The sequence below is a fragment of the Protopterus annectens genome, chromosome 2.part1, assembly GCF_019279795.1.
Source record: "Protopterus annectens isolate FY-2018-M chromosome 2.part1, PAN1.0, whole genome shotgun sequence".
NCBI lineage: Eukaryota > Metazoa > Chordata > Ceratodontiformes > Protopteridae > Protopterus > Protopterus annectens.
The window spans coordinates 1,181,764,849-1,181,779,711 of NC_056729.1; the positions used below are offsets into that span (position 1 = coordinate 1,181,764,849).

The 14,863-nt window shown below is 41.3% G+C and overlaps 1 protein-coding gene across 1 annotated transcript in view; it reads left to right on the forward strand.

Moving 5' to 3' along the window:
• The window catches only part of KIF13B (kinesin family member 13B), a gene marked incomplete in the record, with an annotated part of 3,953,176 nt that overhangs the window by 2,688,816 nt on the left and 1,249,497 nt on the right, over positions 1–14,863 (forward strand). Inside the window, 1 exon segment of the mRNA XM_044062707.1 lies at positions 7,536–7,662. Coding sequence (XP_043918642.1) covers positions 7,536–7,662 — 127 coding nt within the window.

The window sequence follows — 14,863 nt, forward strand, 5'->3', positions numbered from 1 at the left end:
GGGGTACAGCTGTATCTAGCAACTGTTTACTTGCTGGTACAGCTGTATCTAGCAACTGTTTACTTGCTGGTATATTGTAGTAGTGTACGTTTCTGCTTATTAAATGGAGTTTACTGGGTTTGATGTGGTTTTAAAGCTTGCCATTGTATCACCTAGGAGTAGGTAGTTTCTCTTAAAGAAATTTCTGTGTACCTTGGGCGGAAGGGATCTCTGCTTTCAGTTTTACTTTGAAGGAGACTGCTTTATGGTTAAACCTAAAAAGTAGTGAAGATGGGTAATTATCGTAGGCCAATTGCTCCCAGCTTCATGCTTAACCTACAAATGTCCTGTCTCACAAACTCAAAAAAATGGTCTCCCTGAGGTGTATGATCGACACAGAAAAAGTATGGCATTTGTACCAGAAGGCAAAGTCCTGACTGTTCAGAATGTTGCCAGCGATTTCTCACTTAAAGAAGCTGCCTCCTTAAAAGAGCTTTTCAAAATTCTAGGCCTCATGGCATCAGTGATCCTCATGACACCACAGGGCAAACTCCAGATGCAAAAGATTCAATGGTACTTTAAAAAAACATTTTGGATCCAGCACCTGCTTGTCTTGAAGTTCCAGGTACCAGTGCTGGATTTTGCAAAATTACTTTTTCAGTGTTGGAGGGATTGGATGCGTCTCAGTCCAGACCTCCCTTTCTATCTCCAGACTCCACTTCAGTCCGTTCAGGCAGACTCATCAGATTTGGCATGGGGAGCACTGTCCATTGGAGTTCAAGTGCTTGACAGACGGGGTCTTTCATATGCTGCAAAGCAGGTAAATGTCAAGTGTTAGTAGTGATTCATACCTTAAAAGTTTATCATTTATGGTCTTCAGGTCCCCTTTTATTGGTCACAGACAGCACCACAGTTATGTGGTACCTGAACAAACAAGGGGGGTACAAGGTCATTTTCCTCGTTGCCTGTTGGAACTGATGGCCTGGAAGTTAGCCTTATAACAGTTTCTGATTCTTCAGGCCTCTAACATCCTGCTAGAGACAATCCTAGTGGCACACAGACTAAGCAAATCCTGGGTGAACTTTCAAAAGTGGAAACTGAGGATAGAGGTCTGTCTGGATTTGGTCCAGAAGTCGGGAACATTTTAAATAGTTCTGTTCTCCTCCTTTCAACACAGACGATTGGAAAAATTCTGTTTGTGACATCCTAGCATTTCTGCTTATAGGGCAAGAAGCATTCTCAATCCCTTGGATGGGAAATTTTCTTATGCATTTCCACTGATACACAAGGTACTTCTTGAACATTCAAAGAATTACCAAAGGTCTTTGTGGTGACCTCCCATTTTGATCAAGGGAGAGCTGGTTCTCTCTTTTAATGGAATTGGCCAAAGGCAATTACTGCAAGCTTCCTTACAGTGTGCGTCTGCTTACAGAATGTTAGGGGTGAGTGGTGCACCCCATCTTTGAACAATTGCAGCTGATAGCCTGGATGATTCTACCTTGATATTTTAGCTACTTATTTATAAACATGTGTTGAAGGAGGCAAGAAACTCTACAACTAGTAAATCTTAGTTTACAAGTGGGAGACAGTTTCTAGGTGGTGCCCAACTGATGAGAGGGCTCAATGTGGTGTTTTCTCCACTGGTTTTGAAATCTTTGTCAGCTACTCAGTGATGGTTTAGCTTAAGCATTTGTCAAGGTGCATCTTATGGCCATCTCAGCTTGTCTGCCCATTTATCCCCCTTTAATCTTTTTTGTAGTCAGACAGTTTAAGAAAGGACTGTTGCTTTTGATTCCTACTCGAATCCTCCTTGGGATCTCAACTTTAATCTTGAAAAATCCTTTTGAGCCTGCCTGTCTGGCTGATTTAAAGCCCGTCACTTAGAAGTCTGTTTTGCTTATTGCCCTGAGATCTGCAAGGAGAGTCTCTGAGCTGCAAGCTGTCATGGTGCACCAATTTTATCTGATTTTCCAAAACCAGGGTTGTTTAACAGATTAATCCATCTTTCATACCAAAAGGTTTTTCAAAATTTACCCTGAATCAAACCCATCAGTCTCTCAGTTTTCTTTCCAGAACCTAAAAACAAGGGAGATAAGATTCTTTATACCTTGGATTTGCACAGACAACTCTGGTACTATTCTGACAGCTCTAAGACCTTCAGGAAAACTGAACAGTTTATTTCATTATTGCTTATTGGTTGTCCTCTTCTGTTGTTTTGTTACTCCTGGCATGGTAGATCTGTTGCAGGCAAGGTTTTAGGCACATTCTACCAGAGCCTTATCCTCTTAGGTGGCATATTAGAAAGAAGTGGAATCTAGAAGCATTCTAGAGGTAGCAACTTGGTCCTCTGTTCATGCCTTTACAAAGCTCTACAAACTGGATTCTTTCTTGAGTTCCAAATCAGGCTTTGTGAAGACCATTCTTCAGCGGTTTCTAGATCATTATCCTCCTCCCTTCCATGTATAGGGTAAGCTTTGGGAATCTACCCGTATGCCACTGATGCAGTGTGGATGATGAACATAGTACAGTTGCATTAGTCCTGTTTACCTGTAGCAGTAGCTGTTCAAATTCCACATCGCCTCAGTGGCAGCACCCACATACCACCTCACTTATTTTATGTATAGTTTGATTATAGCCTGCCTTCTTGTGTTGTTTGTTGGCTTTTCTTATTTGTATTGTTTTTTTTTTGGGGGGGGGCTGTAAATGTACTGGTTTCAGACAATTCTTACTTTTGGTCCTCCTTTGTTTCTACTTGGCTCTAAAAACCTGATTAACTGACTTACTGTTAATGGAGTTGGGCATCCCTTGATTGTGGGAGGGGCTTAGCTAGTCCCCCATCACAAAGAGCCAGAGGAGGGGATTCTAGGTAATGGAAAGCTGCCAGTGTGGGTTTGTGCAGGCACACAACTCATATGCCACTGAGGCAGTGGGAAATTTGAATATTTACTGTTACAGGTAAGTAACACTTGCACAGCTGTACTTTCTATTTATTTTTTGGGAAATGCCAAGGACATTTGACCTATTCACACAAGACAAGTTGTGTGATGCAACCCAGTTTGAAACAACTTCAGCTAACTACCTGGTTGGTAGTTTCATATTTATTTTCTGAGGACATGTAGCAGGCATTAAAGGAGACAATGAAACCTGATACTAGATCATGTATTAGTAAAAGGAAAAAACATTCTAGTTGGTGCCACATTAAGAACTAGGACTCTTTAAAGACCACCATCTCTCTGGTTCTGCATTGCTTGTGTAAATTGTTATCCTCTGACCGTTCTTATTCCTCTTTCAAGGTTCATCTTTCATCACCCATTTCAGGATGTCTGCCCGTGGATCCTATCTTACAATGCACTCCCATGTCGAGATGTTTTTGAAAGGGATGCTGCATAGTCATCCATCCATCTAGAAAACAGATGGCTTCTCCTAGGAATCTTAATTTTGTTTTGGAAAAATTAACACTTGCACTATTTGGGGGGGGGAGCTCATCAGGCTTATTTGAGGCTCTGTACATAGAAAACATTGTCGCTGATTATTCTTCATTTTGTAAGAACATTGTCTAAGCTGCAGGTTCTTATGGTAGGTCACCCTTGTCTCATATTTCACAAAGATAGGGTTTCTTTGAGAATAAATCTTTCATTTATGCTGAAAGTTGTATCCGAGTTTATTTTGAACACAACTGCCCATCTTGCTTTCTTCTTTCCATAAACCAAAAATGAGTGAAAAAGGATTCTTCATACTGCCAATGTCCAGAAACAACTCTGATACTATCTTGACCGGACTAAAACCTTCAGAGTCCGTTATTTCTTCTGAAGGTACAAAAAAGACAAGCAGTGTCAAAGAAGACAATTTCTGAATGGCTGTCCCACTCTGTTTCATTCTGTTACTCCCACCATAACAAGTCACTTGGAGGCAGGGTCAAGGTACATTTTACAAAAACTTTGGTTTCTTCAGTAAATTTTTGGAAAAGGGTGGAATCTAGAAGTATTCTTGAGGCAGCAACCTGGTCCTCTTTATGCTCTTTTACAAAGTGCTACAAACTAGACTCCTTATCCAGGTCTAGAGCAGGCTTTTTAGGACCATTCTTCCAAGGTTTCCTGGGCCCACATCCTTTCTCTTCCCAAACTTTGGTATTCTACCCATATCGCTAAGACTGTGCATCAGTGATATAATAATAAATACAGTACAGTTGTGTAAGTAAACTTGTCATAACTGTACATGTAGTAGATCTGTGATATAGTAGTTCCCTCTCCTCCACCCCTCTTAATTTTTGCTTGCCAATGTGATGACATTGCTTTCTACACACACACACACACACACACACACACACACACACACACACACACACACACACACACACACACACACATATGTAACATATCTTGCAGTGCTCTACTCTCCCTTTTTCAGTTGTCAGGAAAGCTCTGAAAGGCTTGGTGCCCAGACCACTGATTTTCATCTGCATAGCATGAGCTTTCAGCCGTCTGGGTATGTGGAATGTGCCCTTAAGCTGTGGAAGCTGGCCGGCTGGTGTATCCTATGCAGGATGTAACCCAGGTAGCTCAGCATTGAAAATGATAATCATGATAGGCACAGAAATATGGCCCAAACCCTCAAAGTTTTCGCAGTCTGTATGGTTATAAACATGATTCATTATATATTTATTTGCTGTCTTAGCTTGCATATCATCGTGTCCTCAAATTGCAATTGAACTGCCTTTGTATTTTTGAATGGTATCCTGCACATAATACCCAAGCAAACAGCATGATCCTCCACCTTGAGCTTTGAATTTCATGGTAAACAAAATTGATATTGCCTTTCTTTGAACTTGCTGACTCTGTGGATCTGAAATATCTTTCCTGGGAAACCATTTTCTTAGTGGGAATCATTTCTAATTAGAATGAGCTTGGGAATGCAGGACCTGATGTGTCCATCTCCTTATACTGCATTTCATAATGAAAGGGTCTTTTTACCATACTACTGTTTCACCTAAAGTGATATCTCTTGTATTTCTTAATTGGTAAAAGCCAGTTACTATTGCTCTTCCCATCTACTAGAATGCAAACACACACTACATAGTGTTCATGTCCACTGGGAATAAGATGTTGTACAGATGTTATACCAGACTTATGTTATCTTAGAAAATCTAGCCAACTCTTCTCATTTATATGGAGAAAAAGACGACATCCCTTTTACTAAACTGCCCATTTTGCAGTAAGTGGCACATTTTATTGCTCTATTAGAGCAAATGCAACAACATTTTACTAGAACTGGTACATACTTAGGCAATGGCATACTCCAGAAATATTTCTCACAGAATTGTAGAGGAAGTAGCTAAGAGTATTCTTTACACTTTTAAGATCCTAAAGTTGTGTACTGCCTTGGGAGTTCTCCATTGCTTTGCGTAACACTCACATTTTATGACTTTAAGCTACAGTAATGCTTCTTGAGGCAAGAGTGCAGTTGTGTGAGTGAACTCTGCATAACATTAGATCTTCAAAGGAGAGGCCACTTGTAGCATTGAGGGAACCAAATCACTGTGGCTTTGCAGCTTGTTTGTGTGTGTTTATATATAATGTATATGTGTGTGTGTGCGTGTGTGTGTGTGTATATATATATATATATATATATATATATATATATATATATATGTATATGTGTAAAATATGTCTGTGTGTGTGTATTCACCTTACTAGGTTTTAGTGCATTATTTTCAAATGCATTTTATTTAAATTAAAGTTATCAAATGAAGTATACTTCAAAAAGAGTAAATGAAAGACCGGTATTAAGAGACTGGTGAATACAAGCAGTAGAGGAATATTCCTTTTTCTCTGGTATTGTAAGACCTTGTAGTTGGTATATTTAAGTTAGCTGGGGTGTAGGGAGCATACCCCTCCGTATATGGGTGGGAGCATGCACCTCTGCAAAAAACAGTGCTTTTATTTTATATTTTTCTTTTCCTGTCCATTTTTTAGCTTTTTTGCTTGTCAAAATAGAATTTGAACAGGTTGAAGTTGAGCTATTGCTCATGTACCTATAATATGTATAAACAAACATTTTAAATGTGCTTACATGGATTCCCCTCAGAGGTCATCTAAAATCCTAGTGCATCAAATTTATTTTTAGCTCTAGCACCTAGTTAGTTCAGCATTGAAGATGGTAATATAGTGTGTAGATGTGTTTTGTTTTTTTACAAAATAAAATTTTTGATTAAAAAAAAAATATATGTATACACACACACACATATATATATATATATATATATATATATATATATATATATATACACACACACACATATATATATATATATATATATATAAACGTATATATATATATATATATATATATATATATACACACACACGTATGTATATGTATATATATATATATATATATATATATATATATATATATATGTATATATATATACGCACACACATATATATATATATATATTTATAGGGATTGGGGGTTGTTGCCCCCGTCTTAACCAGGGCAGAAAGGAAGTTTATATACCAAAATTGTTGACTGCATGATATAAATTCATATGTGTATTTTTGTTTAAACTATAGTTAGCATTATTCTCTGTGTACTGCAGTTGTAGTTATTTAGAGCAATATTTTTTTATGACAGGCGCAGTTGCCTTCAAGGATTTTTGCTCTGAACAGATCTTGAACATAAGCTAGTGCTGCTTTTTGGCAGTGACATGCGCGTGTGCACTCACACAGACAGTGGTGACAGGAGGTATTACACTGGCATGGCCAGAATCTATGCATCTTTGGTGGTGGTATATCCAAATGTTTTGACTAACTTGACACAGTGGTTTCTTAGATTCAAATGTTCATAGATTAGTATTAGGTTAGCTGCCCTTGTGGACCATTTTAAGCCTAGCCAGTTACCCCATGTGAGAATCAAATCCTGCATATTGTATCACTAAGGTAAACACCTTAACCATGCAAACCACCCACCCCATAAATTAACACTAGGCTAACTGGCCTTGTGGGCCTTTTTAAGCCTAGCCAATTACCCCGTGTGAGAATCAAACCCTCCACCTTGTGTCTGTAAGGTAAATGCCTTAACCATTATACCACTTCCTCAAAAAGTTACTGTTATAGCAAGTTTACTCATACAAATGTACATTGTTTCCTACAGTAGTAATAGTAACCCAAATCACTGTGACCTTTCCATTTGGTTATTTTTTTTAAATGAACAAAAGGTGTCAGCCTGACCTGTTTAGTCTTTTAGCTGTTTGCTTTCTCCCTCTTTATTTTGATTATTGTCACAATTTAGTGCCTAAGCAGTACACACATGTAATTGTACTTTTTATTTGTTAATTGAATGGTATGAAATATTGTTGAGGGATATCCATGCACTACAGTGTGTTTTTCATGCCTTTTGTGTTACAACCCTGGTAACCTTAAATTATTTATATCACAAGTTTTGTTCTGTCAGTGATTTAAGATGCATTATCATAGTGCTGTCAGAGCTTATTTTTTGACCATTGTTTGTCTCCTTCCGTATATTAATTCATGTATCATATTGTGCTTTTCATTTAGATAAAACAGATGATGATGTTGATAGAGAGGCCCAGCTTCTGGAAATGAGACTGACCCTAACAGAAGAAAGGAATGCTGTGTTAGTTCCTTCAGCTGGGAGCAGTATTCCAGGTGCACCTGCAAAATGGTATGGAAGGATGTATGTTTATTACTGTAGGGTGTTAAAGTAAACTCATTTCCACTTATTTTAATGGTATCTTCTTCCTTTTCTTTCAGCTGTTCCCATTAGGGGTCACCACAGCAGATCATTTGTTTCCATTTCTTCCTGTCCTCTGCATCTTGCTCTGTCACACTGGCCAACTGCATGTCCTGTCTTACCACATCCATAAACCTTATCTTAGGCCTTCCTCTTTTCCTCTTACCCGGTAGCTTCATCTTTAGCATCCTTTTCCCAATATACCTAGTATCTCTCCTCAGCACATGTCCAAACCAATGCAATCTTGCCTCTCTGGCTTTGTCTCCAAACTGTCCAACCTGGGCTGACCCTCTAATATACTTATTCCTAATCCTGTCCACCCTCGTCACACCCAGTGCAAATCTTAACATCTTTAACTCTGCCACATCCAGCTCTGAATCCTGCCTTTTTGTCAAAGACACTGTTTCCAACCCATACAACATAGCTGGTCTCACTACCCTCTTGTAGACCTTCCCTTTCACTCTTACTGGTACTCGTCTGTCACAAATCACTCCTGACACTCTTCTCCACCCACTCCACCCTGCCTATACTCTTCTTCATCTCTTTTCCAGACTTGCCATTACCGTGAACAGTTGATCTCAAGTACTTAAATTCATCCACCTTCAACTCTACTCCCTGCATCCTCACCATTCCCTCTATCCTCCCTCTCATTCACAGACATATATTCTGTCTTAGTCCTGCTGACTTTCATTCCTCTTCTCTCTAGAGCATATCTCCACCTCTCCAGAGTCTCCTCAACCTGTTCCCTACTCTCACTACATATCACAATGTCATCTGCAAACATCATAGTCCACAGGGACTCCTGCCTGATCTCATCTGTCAACCTGTCCATCACCATTGCAAATAAGAAAAGACTCTGAGCTGATCCTTGATGTAATCCCACCTCCACCTTAAACACATCCGTCACTCCCACTGCAGACCTCACTGCTGTCACACTACCCTCATACATATCCTGTACCACTCTTACATACTGCTCTGCCACTCAGACTTCCTCATACAATACCACAGCTCCTCTCTAGGCACACTGTCATATGCTTCCTCTAAGTCCACAGCGACACAATGCAACTCCTCCTGCCCTTCCCTGTACTTCTACATCAACACTCTCAGAGCAAACATTGCATCTGTAGTACTCTTTCTTGGCATGAAACCATACTGCTGATCACTTATCACCTCCCTTCTTAACCTAGCTTCTACTACTCTTTCTCATATCTTCATGCTAATTAATTACCTACTTAATTAATTACTAATTGCCATCAAAACTGTCCTAATGTGTGTACCCAAATCCTCCACTTTATGTAAGAAAGAAGCCTCCTTTTCATGATAATACTTAAATATCTAGATGTTCATCGTGTTTCACTGTTACAGTCATTACAGTTGTGGGTTATCCTGCTGGCAGGCTACCCGCAGTCGGCCTGAGTTCCAAAGTCTAGGTCCAACTTCGGTTGCTGTCGCCTCCTCCCTGACGTCAGTGCGCCAAAGGTATAAAAATGCAGCCGACACCATTTTCTTCAGTCTTTCTTGCCACGCGGTGCCCGAAGCAAAAGCAGTTCGCAAGTGCCGGTCGGCCAACTCCTGAGATTTTCAAATTCAAATTTCAGATCTGAAGTCTTCATTAAAGCTAAGTACCCCATTGGGAAACTTTTTTCTTGCTCCAGACCGATGTCAGAAAAAGTTAATAATTGTATTTCTTGTGGGAAGCAAATACCTCATAAGGATTTTCATTCTTGCTGTGTTCCTTGCCTAGGCCCTGACCACGACATTGCTAGTTGTCGGTTTTGTGCTAGATTTAACCAACACACACTTAAGCGTCGGTACGATTTTGCATTTCATTATTTTGACAGAAGATTTAACTATATAATGCCGTCGGAGCAACTGACTACCGGAGTTTATAAAAAGCGCAAAGAAAAGAACAGGCACCTGAGGTCCAAAACCGACGACGAGGCTTCCGCTAGGCCTGTCGCAGGTTTGCCAGTTCTCAGTGAGGTGCTTTCACAGCCCCCTGACGCCCACTACCTCAGAGCCACAGGCCGCTTCTGACTCCCACGTGGAGCTGACTAGGCCGCTGGAAACTCGAGGTATTGGACACTCGGAAGCTATTCCCTCAGATGGGTCCAGAGCCGCTGAGCAGGCATCGGCTTCTGAGGGTGTTTTCAGGCCTACACAGTTATATGTAAAACCAACTTCAGCTTCAAAGACAAAGACTAAAGCAGCTCTAAAGACAAAGAAACAAGTACAGCATTCTCCTGGACAGGCCTCCATGCCTAAAAAACAGATGTGTAAAATGGCCGAAGACCTAATTACTTTCATCAGGGGTTCCCATCCCCCTCCTGATAAGAGGCCTAGGCAAGAGATAGAATATGCATCTTCAGATCAGGTTTCCATTTCCTCTGATTCCTCTTCTGAACAAGAATATTCTCTTCCTTCCTATGAGGATTCTGATGCTGAAGAACCTATTCCTCCAGCCTCTCCTCCTGAGGATTATTCTTTTGGGGAAACCCTGCATACCATGAGGGAGCATTTCCACTGGGAGAGCCAAGATTACTCAGAATCCAAGAATAGGCTCAGAGACTTCCTTTTATTACCTCAGCACAGGTCCCTTGCTATTCCTCCTGTTTTAGACATTGTAGATGATGTATTTTCAGAGTCCGGACTGTCTCCTGACTCTTTGCCACCAGCTCCTGTTAAACCAGACGGATACTACAGGGTTCCTGATTCACATAAATTTCTTTATAAAAACCCTGCTGCAGACCCAGAAACTGTCTCTCAGGGTCCCAAAGGGGTCAAGGTGTCCACTGCAAAAAACCCTATACCCTCTGATAGGGATTCAAGGGCCTGGACAGATGGGGGAAAAAGATTTATACTTCTGCTACCTTGGCTGTAAGAGCTTTAAATTGTCAGTTTCATATGCTTAAATATCAGCAATATCTAATGTCACTGCTTAAACAGAAAATGCTGACAAATTCAGAATGTGCAGAAAACAAAGAAATGCAGGATTTATTGCATGCAGCTGAGCAAGTAGGAAAGCATACTTTGCAATGTGGTTTTGATTCTCTAAAGGCCTCTTGCAGGGCCACGGTTACAGGTCCTGTCATTAGGAGACATGCTTGGTTAAAAGAGCAGAATCTGCCCGATCATGTTAAAGCAAAATTATTAGATGCTCCATTACAACATGATACCTTGTTTGGTGTTAAAGCAGAAGAGGTGTTGAAGAAAATGGAGGACAAAGCTAAATCTATGCAAACGGTCAAGGATTTCTTACAGGTACAGCCTCCCAGATTTAGCAGGAACTGGCCTGCAAAGAATTGGTCCTTTCCAGTGTCAGACAGGCCACAAAGAGGCAGATACAGATGCCCCAGAGGCAGATCACATCCCCAAGGCTCATACAGGCCTAAACAATGGGGTGCTTCAACCTCCAAAAGTGGAGAAGAAAAATCACAGCCATACAGGAAACAGTCTCAATGACCTTCCCCTGCCAGCTCCAAGCACTTATCTTCTGGCAGCTCCTTTGGGGGGAAAACTAGCACTTTTTGCACAAAATTGGCACATGATCACACAGGACAAATGGGTCTTAAATATCATATCCCAGGACTACAGGTTCCATTTAAACACCCTGCCAAGGCCAAACGGTATGCCAGACCTGCCCCGCAATCAATAGGCAGAGGCACAAAAACAAGTTTCATCCCTCATGGACATGAGAGCCATTCAGCAAGTACCACAGCAAGAGCAAGGGACTAGGATTTTACTCAAGGCTATTCTTGGTGCCCAGAAAGGACAAAACCTGGACACCAATACTGGACCTGTCTATCCTGAACACATTCCTGGATAGTCCAAAATTCAAAATGTTAACTCTGCAGTAGCTTCTGCCCATGCTGGGCAAGATGGCTTGTCTTGTGACTTTAGACCTAAAAGAGGCATACCTGCATGTCCCAATCAGACAATCATGCAGAAGATACCTCAGATTTATAGCTGGCTCAATGCATTACCAATTCTCTGCATTGCCCTTTGGCTTATCTACTGCGCCCAGGGTCTTCACAAAATGCTTGGCACCAGTAATTGAATTTTGCAGACAAAGAGGAATTCAAATATATCCTTACTTGGATGACTGCCTTATTCAAGCAGAGAACAAGGACACTCTACTACAGCATCTGTTTGTAAAAACATTACTAACAGGCCTAGGGTACACAGTAAACGAAAAGAAATCAAAACTCGTACCCTCTTAAGAGATAATAATCCTGGGTGCAAGCTTAAATACAACTGCCCAGATGGCTTATCTCACACCAGACAAACGCAGACAACTGACTACTTATTTCAGAATGTTGGCAACAAAGACCCAGTTATCTGCAAGAAAAATTCTGCAGGCTTTGGGCTTCATGGCATCCTGCTTTCTGCTAATTCCATATGCAAGACTGCATATGAGGAAACAGGTGGTATCTAAAAAGTGTTTCGAGTCAACATTGCCACAGCCTGGAAACAATAATTACCCTCATTCCCTGCCTGTAACAGGAGTTTTGATGGTGGGCAAAAGCCTGTCACCACAACATGGGACAGCCATTCACCTTACCCACAGCCAGGCAGACATTGACAACAGATGCATCAGATTATGCCTGGGGGGGGGGGGCATATGGCAGGAAGATATATTCAGGGCATATGGTCCGCAAGTCAAATGCATCTACATATCAATCAAAAAGAGATGCTAGCAGTTCAAAATGCCCTGACAGCCTTCAAGGATCTACTTCATCCAGGACAACTACTGATAAAGATGGACAATACCACAGTCATGTGATACATAAACAAGCAAGGGGGCACACATTCCTACCCCGTCTGCAGACTAGCCATGAACTTGTGGGACACAGCATTGACTTAACAAGTACATCTGCAAGCACAATTCCTGCCAGGAAGGATAAATACTCTGGCAGATGAACTAAGCAGAAACCTAATGGATCCCCACGAGTGGAAATTGGATCCACAAGTCTTCAGCATGATAACAAGGAACTGGGGATGCCCGGACATAGACCTATTTGCCTCCCCTCACAATTGCCAACTACAAAGATCCTGCACAAGGACTTATCACAAGCAAGCATGGAAAGTGGATGCTCTATCTTTCAGCTGGAAAAAACCTAACAGTAAATGCCTTTCCTCCTCTGCCTCTCCTCCCCAAGGTACTTCTCAAGGTCAGACAAGAGAAGCCAAAAATGATACTGATTGCCCCAGACTGGCCCCACCAGCACTGGTACCCAATCCTAAAGAGCTTGTCTCAATGCCCAGCTTGGACATTACCTCAAATTCCTCACTTATTGACCGAACAAGACAGTCAAATACTGCACAGCCAACTCAGGACCTTAAACCTGGCAGCATGGCGGATAATGTCATTCAAGACGCACCTCTTTCTAAAGCAGTTATGGATGTTATTTTGGAGGCCAGAAGGCCTAGCACCAGAAAATCTTATGCAGAAAAATGGAAGAGATTCTGTGCTTGGAACCAGGCCCAAGGTGTTGACACGATTGTTCCAAATATTCCTCAGATTTTGCAATAGTTAACTGAGATGCTGGATAAAGGCCTTTCCTTTTCATCAATTAAAATTCATGCCTCTGCCATTTCAGCTCATTACAGTACAGAACCACCTATTTTTTCTCATCCATTACTAAGGCAGTACCTCAGAGGGGCCAAAAACATAAGACCCCCAAGGAGAGCACCAATACCTGCATGGGACCTCAACTATGTCTTGGAAAAACTTACACTGCCTCCGTTTGAGCCAGCCTCTGCAGCTGATATAAAATTCTTATCCTGGAAAACAGCTCTGCTTTTAGCAATAACCTCCGCTAGACGAGTCTGAGTTACAGCCACTCATGGCTGTGGAACCTTTTATCATTTTTCATCCTGATTGGGTTTCTCTGAGGACAAACCCTACATTTATGCCTAAGGTAGTAACCAGTGTGGCCCTTAACCAAACAATTCACTTGCCTACCTTTTACCCAAACCCACAGAATAAGGGTGAGAGACTTCTGCATTATTTGGACATTCACCGACAGCTACGCTTCTACTTGGACAGAACCAAAGCTTTCAGAAAGACTGAACAACTTTTAGTAGCATATGCTGCAGGATCACAAGGAAAGCCTATCTCAAAGCAGACTATTTCAAAGTGGATAGGCAATTGCATTCGTTTCTGCTATTCACAGCATGGCAAATCAGTGCCCAAGGGCATTTGGCCACATTCCACCAGAGCAGCAGCCACTTCAGCAGCCTTCCTCAGAGGAGTACCAACCAAAGACATCTTAGAGGCTGCAACTTGAAGTTCAGTGCATACTTTTGCAAAGCACCATCACTTACCTCTGTACTCTAAATCCAGGGCAGGCTTCCAGCCTCCCAACCATAGCTTTGGGATTCAATCCAATTGTAATGACTCCAACAGTATAACACGATGAACATAGTACAGTTGTGTACCTACCATAAATGTAGATGTTCGAGTGTATTCACTGTTGCAGTTCAGGTTACCCTCCCACCATCCCCCTTTTCCTTGCTGGGACTTATCTGTACTTCTCTATTCTATACAACCTATGTGGTGTATTTGCTTGAAGATGAAGGAAAAGTTGTTTTTTTGATTATGCATGCTTATTGACATTAGTGTGCCTACCATTTTAGGGGCACCTGACATCTGGGGCAAGAAAAACTGAAGAAAATGGCATCGGCTGCATCTTTTATACCCCTGGCGCACTGATGTCAGGGAGGAGGCGACAGCAACCGACGCCGGACCTAGACTTTGGAACTCAGGCCGACTGTGGGTAGCCTGCCAACAGGATAACCCAATTGTAATGACTGCAGCAGTGAATACACTCGAACATCTACATTTATGGTAGGCACACAACTGTACTTTATGCATCTCTGTTTTTAACCTACATCTGTAGTCTGAGAGGTAAATTTAATATTTCATTTTATGTAATATTAAGCATGTCACTATGAATGTGTATTAATGTGAGTTCCTTTTTTGGCTAAATGCCTTTTGTCTGAACAAGTGCATTTCTGAAAATGATGGTGATTAGTGTAGCTGAAGAATGCCGTTATCCATTCCTTGACTTGTAAGTCCTTATATCAGGACTTTGGGGCAGTCTTCCACCTTTCAGTCTGGCAGTTGGTG